The sequence below is a fragment of the Pocillopora damicornis genome, chromosome 6 (assembly GCF_964200805.1).
Source record: "Pocillopora damicornis chromosome 6, jaPocDami1.2, whole genome shotgun sequence".
Classification (NCBI taxonomy): domain Eukaryota; kingdom Metazoa; phylum Cnidaria; class Anthozoa; order Scleractinia; family Pocilloporidae; genus Pocillopora; species Pocillopora damicornis.
This window is the reverse complement of record NC_142675.1, coordinates 22,987,501-22,995,000: the sequence shown is the minus strand read 5'-3', so window position 1 is coordinate 22,995,000 and position 7,500 is coordinate 22,987,501. Positions and strand designations below refer to the sequence as shown.

The window sequence follows — 7,500 nt, the reverse complement described above, 5'->3', positions numbered from 1 at the left end:
AGGGAAGATGGTTCGAACTCCTAAAGAGCGACCTTAACTCAGTTGGAAAAGTGTATACCAACGGAAGAGTTAGATGATACTTAAGATGTTTGTGACGTGCGTGATATTTTGATGAACTAAATGCCAATTATTTAATCGACAAAGCTTCGTAAAGCGTTGAGAAAAAGGACAACTGAGTGTAATATGAAATTAGCGAGGATGTTGCGATTTATTAATTCAAGCCATGTAACGGCTTCGAGCTCCTTGAGAGGACCGGCAATAAGAGGCAACATTGCCCATTGTTGAAATGAAGAATCAAACTGAATCATTCGACGTTTGTTAAGAGATCTCAAAGTATGTTGCGTTTCGATAACCTTAATGGAAATTGTTGTATCGACCACAGATTCGCAAAGCATTGCAAAAAAGAGGACAAATGAGAACAGCATGACATTATCGATGTATAATTATCATCTGACTCAAACCCTGTACGCTTCGAGCTGTTTGAAGACGATTATTAGCCTAGAGGCAACATTGCCGACTTGTGAAATATAGAAATAGACTGAATTATTTCGATCAGCTAAATACAAACCATTTTATTGACCACAGACCCGAAAGAGGACAACCGGATTGTAATGTGACATTACTAATGATGTAATGATTCACTAACTCAAACACTGTAAGCTTTGAGCTGTTTGAAGGCAATCTTCTACTCAGAAGCAAAGAGGCACACTATCAAAATGAAGATTAAAAAGGATTCTTTAGACAGTTGTAAAGATTTCTTGAAAATGTTGAAATTTCGCTGAGCAGATTTTTTTCGTGACCACAGAAGATGCGTTGCGAAAGTGGACAACTAACTGTTATATGACTGTCATGGTCACGCATCACTAACTCAGCCCGGGTAAACTTCGAGGGCAATTGAGAACAGTATGATATTATCGATGTATAATTTTTAACTAACTCAAACCCGGCACGCTTCGAGCTGTTTGAAGACGGTCATCAACCCAAAAGGCAACATCTTGTACTGATAAAACAAAGAATTAAACTGAGTCCTTTGAAGTTTGTTCAGACGTGTTGAAGAAGATGGCTTTTCAGTCAACTTAATGCAACCTATTTTATCGACCACATATTCGAAAGAGGACGATCGAGTATAATGTGACATAAGTTATAATTTAACGAGTCACCAACTCAAACGCTGTAAGCTTCAAGCTGTTGGAAGACGATCAGCGACTCGGAAGCAAAGTTTCATACTGATAACATAAACAATAACAAGGATTCTTTAGACGGTTGTTAAGATATCTTGAAAATGTTGACATTTCGCTGAGCCTAGTACGCATTGTATCAGCGACTACATGCAGACACGAAAGGTATGAAAAGCATTGCGAAAGAGGACAACTGAGTGTTGTATTATTTAGGCGCTAAGAAGTAGATGACATTTTCAAGGATGAACGAAATGCGAATCAACAGAAAGTTGCCAGCTAAACATTAGCAACAACTTGAATTATACTACAACGAGTTCTCGATTTAATAGGTCTCATTTTCCTAGAAGTTTTTAAAAAGCTTACTACTCAAGAAAGGAATACGCTTTCATTTGCACTAATCTAAAATTAAAAACTCAAGAAGGCACGGTGGGCTCGATTAACTACGGATATCCTGTTGCATGACAAAAGGTGCTGTACTAGGCTCGTGTAATACTATGTTGAAATAAACTTTATGGTGTTTGGCCGATCAATATTCTTCGTGGTAGTTTGTGGCTCGCGTAGCCACGAAATTAGCTACTGGTTTGTCCAATCAGCTAGCGGTTTAGGAAAACAATACAGCTGTGGTCACAATAGGAATTCCCGTGAAATAAATCGCGTTCGATCGATAACTCCTCCAAGATCGTACTCTAGTACGTCGGCTAACGAGCCATGTTCTCTTCTGTCAAATCAATTTCATTAGATCGCTTGCTTGAACGTTGAATGCGTTCTAAGTATTTCAAAATAAGGCTTGATCTGTTGGGAATGAATTTTTACACAACACAGAGACAAACAGCATTTATTTGTCTATTCCCCGCCAAAATTACATTATGGCGCGAAATGAGTGAATTCCGAGTTGAGACATCGTATGCGAGATGGAAGCGAAAACTACATTCGTAACAATGTAATTTCTTCTTAGAATTTGGAAAAGTTGAATTTCTCAGCATGGAAACTAAATGGAGAATGGCAAATTTCGCGATTTAAAAGACGTTCAAGTCCGGTAAGTTACTTTCTTTGGATTATTATAACACATAAGATAATTTTTATTATGATAGCATTTGTATGTGGAATTTGTTAAACAGATATGATTCATTCTCCTCGTAAATACAGTAGTAATTAGTTGGGTTAAATTCAGTAGCACGATTTGCTTCAACTTAGCATACATTCAGTGCAAAATCAAAATTGTAACGCAATCGTTGCCTGTAGCAAAACAGGGCGGAAAAGTAAGATGATAAGTTTCTCGTGCGTCTACAGGTCAAGTCCTTGCTTGCCTTCTAATAAGTGTTACGGAGTCACGATTACTGTTATGTCATTATCACATTCTTGACAGGAAAGCTTGTCAAATCTTCTTGCTTTTAAGAACGTTTACGAGCATAAAAAGGTTGCGATATTTTTTTAATTTTTTATCACGCGGACACGATTATTTGCACGTTCACCGGAAATGAATTCACAGTCTTTACAAAGGATAATGGTCATTTGATCGCTTTCTTAGTATTCGGGCGCTGATAAAGAGCGCGGCAAAACCGTGGTGGCAATTTCTGTCAACGATTTCTGTGGAATTGTAAGCAATCGGGTGCGTTTCCATTGCTGTGTTAACCACAGAGTATTCGATATATTTCTAAGGTGAAATAAACTGAATGTAACTGATTTTTTTAACCGCAAAATTACAACAGCAACAAAACTTTACAAAAAGCTTCTACGCGTCTAGCGCTAATAAAAATTATACAACCTCGAAGAAGAATAATTTAGTACAGATAGCATCCAATTTACCATGGTGAAACATTACTGCTCTTAAAGCAGAAATGCCCCATCTATGCTAACTCAATTAGCATTGGTAATTAGTCCCTAGGGATTTTGGATATAATAGATTGTTTGTATCACTCCTTGTCACTTCACTTGAGGCCTTGGGCTGTGTACTGCTTGAAGCGTTCTATAACTTTTTTCGACGGATCAATCCGACATGGCGGAACAAGTTCCCCAAGCCGTTGCCGGTGGAGCGATAGCTCAAGTTGTTCAAAATCCTCAACCTGCTCAAGGCGAACCTGCCGTGGCGCAGCAAGCTCAGGACCAACCTTTGGCACAACAAGCTCAGAATCGAGAGGTATGCATCTTTTTCTGTTTCGGATACCATGTGGTTGATTATATTTCAGTGGCTAATTTTTATCGGTAGAGTTAAGATTTGGTTTACTTTCTGTAGATGTGAAATTGTGTCAGGCCTGCGGGGCCGTGAAAGTTTTTTCTTTGCCTGCGGGGCCGTTAAAGTTACTTGCCTGCGAGGCCGTGAAAGTTTTCTTTGCCTGCGGGGCCGTGAAAGTTTTTTCTTTGCCTGCGAGGCCGTGAGAGTTTTCTTTGCCTGCGGGGCTGTGAAAGTTTTTCTTTGCCTGCGGGGTTGTGAAGTTTTCTTTGCCTGCGGGGCCGTGAAAGTTTTCTTTGTCTGCGTGGCCGTGAAAGTTTCTTTGCCTGTGGGGCTGTGCTGAAAGTTTTCCTTTGCCTGCGAGGCCGTTTGGATTTATTTGCCTGCGGGGCCGTGGAAGTTTCCTTTGCTTAGGAGGCCGAGAAATTTTCTTTGTCGTCGTAGCCGCGAAAGTTGTTTTGTCTGCGGGGCTGTTAAAGTTTTCTTTGTCTGCGGGGATCAAAGTTTTTTTTTTTTTTTTTTTTTCTTTGCTTGTGAGGCCGTGAAAGTTTCTTTGTCTGCACTGTCATTTAATTTGTTGTTTGTGCTTCTGGGGTCGAAAATAGTTTCGGTGTTTTGCTTTTTGGAATGAAATGCTTTATGTTCACCTTCGGTTGAGGTAGTGTGATGCTGGCGCGCAAGAATAAATTTTTTCTCCTTTAGCCTTTTTTGTTTTTGTGGCTTGAATTTTACTTTGTAGCCCCTCGTTTAAGAAATTGCTTGCTGAAGTAGAAAGTTCTGTTGCCGTGCTTTGCTTCGTTGGAGTGTGATGCCTGAGCATCAGTCGCCGTTCATTTGCTTGTGCAAGCTTACGTGTAGTAGCTTTTAGTTGTACGGTATGTAAAAAAGGAAAAAAAAAAGAAAAAGAAAACGAAAGACTGCTCTGCCGTTGTGTGTTTTTAAAACAGTTTTTGACCTGTGAGGCTAGGAGCGTTCATCGTTTTTGCTGGAAGTTTGAGGTTTTGATAATTTAATTTAATTTTTATTTAATTTAATCTAACCTAATGTAATGTAATATTTCATAACTTGTAATCTAATCGGTGTTGTTCTTTTTCAGCCTGTATTATACTGTGCTCGATCAGTTATGAGATTGAGTAATGGAAAGAAAGGGAATGAAGGGATCAGTGATTTTTTATCTTACCTTTTGAAATCTGTTATATAGGAGGAGGGTGATCTTGCTCGTGTCTTAGAGAGACTTAAGAAGTTGGAAGATTCCCAAAAGCAATCTGTTGAATCAGTGTTGGAGGATTTACAGCACCTAATACGTTCTCCGTTGTTCCAGAAGGACCAGGCGATTGATTACCTAGTGAATCTGAAGATTGTGGCCAAGGAAACAAAACACGCGAAAGCTGGATTTTATTCTGCAGTGCTAACAGCAATGCAAAATAAAATGTGGGCCTCAAACATGCAATTTAAGCGCTATCTTGAAGCCCTCTTAGGAGATAAGGAGGATGAAGTGGTACTCAAGCGGATTGCTGCCGTAGATAAAGCGTTGCGAGTGCCTGGAGTTGGTGCAAATCGTTTCATGCCAAGGGGGAGAGGCAGGGATAGATCACAAGTCCAGTGTTTTCAGTGTGGCCTATATGGGCATTATCAGAGGTTCTGTTCCTCGCGTCCACAGCCAGGTCCTCAGTCTAAGAGGCCTCGCCTTTATAATCAAGGAGTTGAGGCACCTCAAAAACAATGAATGTATTGACAGGATTAAGGCGTTTTCCCAATGTTTTTGATCAGTTTCCAGTATTTATGCCGTGTGTTTCCCGGCATTAAAGGCTCCCTTTTCATTGTGTCAATCGGTGTCTGTTGTTGTTTCAATTTTAATTCACTTTTGTAAGTTCTGGATCGGGGTAGAGTAGCTCCTGCTGGTTCATCACATATGGTGACCACCAGACGACCTGTTTTCAGGCGAATTGAGGAATTGATCGGGAACCCCAGGTCTTCCCATGGGTGATCTCTCTTTTTGCCATCTTTTCCTTAGATTTTGGGTGGTACTAAGCGTAAAGCTGCTGTGGATAACTTTTGCGTTCTTACGGAATTTCAACTACAGACAACGGCAATTAAGCCAAGAAACGAGACCCTATGGGTGGATATGACTGGGGTTCCCGTTCAGGGGGGTGCAGCTGTGTGTTGGGAAAGTGTTATCTCATCTGGTAAGGTTCCGGATCTGGGGACTGTTACATTTAAGGGATCCGGATTCCTTTGTGGCAGGTGGTCTTCACCGTAATTCAGCCGCATGGGAGCTGGTACTTGAGAGTCTTCCGTTGAGGAACTGTATTCTAGATTGGATTAGAAATAAAGTCGACATCTTAAGTTTTTCAAGACCTTTTGCGGGAGTTTTCAAGAGAGCTAAATATTCGTCTACTGTTCCACCTAAGAAGATTTTCCCGAATCATGTAAACTGTAAAATTTTACGGAATTTATATCCAAGGAGATTCGGAATCGTGTTTTAACCGGCGCGGTTAGAGTCTGGGGGGTAGTGGGTGTCGATGGTCCCCCCCATCTTGTGTTGCCACTCACGGTCGAACCTACGAAGCCTCGACTTTGTATTGACGCGAGGTTTCTAAACCTTTGGATGAAAGATATGCCGTTTTCCCTGGATAAACTGAGTGAAGTGACTAGGTATGTTTATCCCGGATCGTTCATGACCAAGTGCGACGACAAGTCCGGGTATGATCACGTGATGTTGACAGAGGCCTCGCAATCATACTTTGGGTTTAGTTTTGGTGGCCTGTGGTTTGTTTGTACGACTCTTCCGTTCGGATGGAAAATCTCCCCTTATGTTTATCATACCATTGGTCTGGCCGCCACAGGTTTCTTGAGAGCTCAAGGGATTCCTTGTTCTCTCTATATTGACGATCGCTTAAACGGAGAGCTTTTGCGACCGACTGGGTCTTGGTCCATATTACCAGCGGACAGATCTTTGCAGTTCAGGTTGCTGGCAGCTACAGGTGCCATATTCGTTGTCCTTTCTGTGTTGGTTGATCTCGGTTATACCATTGGTATCAAGAAGTCGGTTCTTGTGCCGGTCACATCCCTGGGGTATTTGAGTCTGATCGTGGATTCCGTTCGACAATCGTTTTTGGTGCCGCGCCGTAAGATTGAGTCCTGGGCCTTAATTAGGGAGAAATTTCTTGCCTGCAAGAAGACTGTTTGGATCAAAACTTTACAACGATTTCAGGGGAAATGCATATCTTTCTCTTTGGCTGTTCCAGCCGCGAAATTGTTCATTAGAGAAATGAGTAGAGCGATCGCTTCTGGCTTGGATGATGGGCAAGTGTCTATGACCGACGCTTTGAGGGAGGAAATTTCGCATTGGCGTTACCTTGACGACTGGAAGGACACTCTTCCGTGGAGAGACGAGAAGCATGTGCGTATTGCGATTTCTACCGATGCGTCCGGTTATGGGTGGGGTTGTGCGGTTCATTCACCTTCGGATGATCAGATTTTTCGAGATTATTGGGAGAAGGACACGAGTTCATAGTCAGGTTTGTCACACCTGGGGAGGTAATGCGGGGCTAGATTGTGAGTGCCCTAAACGTTTGGTATTTGGGACTATAGATTCACCGATTGGCAAGTTGCGTGCTATATTTGCAGAGAGTGGTCGAGGCGCAGAATGGCAGTCTTTGTTAGGTGTAGGTAATCGAGCTTCTTGTAGGTCAGTTAAGACTTATTTGAGTAATGTGCGGGAAGAACAACTAAAGGCTAGGGAAACTCCACGCCAGGCAGAGCCTATCTTAGTGAACGATTTGTTGGTTATCTCTGACTACATTAGAGCCCTTTTGTTGCATTCTTCGACTTTGCGCGCAATTCAGATTTTTATGTATGCCCGCGATCAGGCTTTATTTAAGGCATTATTTATTTTTTTTTTTTGCTGGTGATAGAGCAGCTGGTTTGTTACAAGTAAAAGTATCTGATGTTTTACGTTTCTCGGATAATTCTGGTTTGTTGTTCAATCATGTTTGGACAAAGTCTCTCAGGTCAGGTGACGCAAATGTGTTTGCCTTTAAGCGGGGATCTAATCCTTTGATTTGTCCTGTCCGGGGGTTTGGAAATGTATTTTGATGTGTGTAAGCTGTTACGTATTAACCTTGCGCCAGGTTTCCTTTTTCGCTCTAT

General features: G+C 41.6%; 1 protein-coding gene across 2 annotated transcripts in view; it reads left to right on the top strand.

Annotated features, from left to right (window-relative positions):
• LOC149044520 (uncharacterized) overlaps nucleotides 1-5,177 on the top strand; it is a 28,597-nt gene extending 23,420 nt beyond the window's left edge. Inside the window, exons 2-4 of one of the 2 annotated variants that reach the window (XM_089208569.1) lie at nucleotides 2,134-2,214; nucleotides 3,116-3,315; nucleotides 4,550-5,177. In XM_089208569.1, coding sequence (XP_089064695.1) covers nucleotides 3,175-3,315; nucleotides 4,550-5,074 — 666 coding nt within the window. In that variant the 5' untranslated portion in view covers nucleotides 2,134-2,214; nucleotides 3,116-3,174 and the 3' untranslated portion in view covers nucleotides 5,075-5,177. Of the gene's footprint in view, nucleotides 1-1,837; nucleotides 2,215-3,056; nucleotides 3,316-4,549 lie in introns of those variants that run through there. The other variant, XM_089208570.1, reaches the window with a different exon arrangement.
• The last annotated feature ends 2,323 nt before the right edge of the window (nucleotides 5,178-7,500 follow it).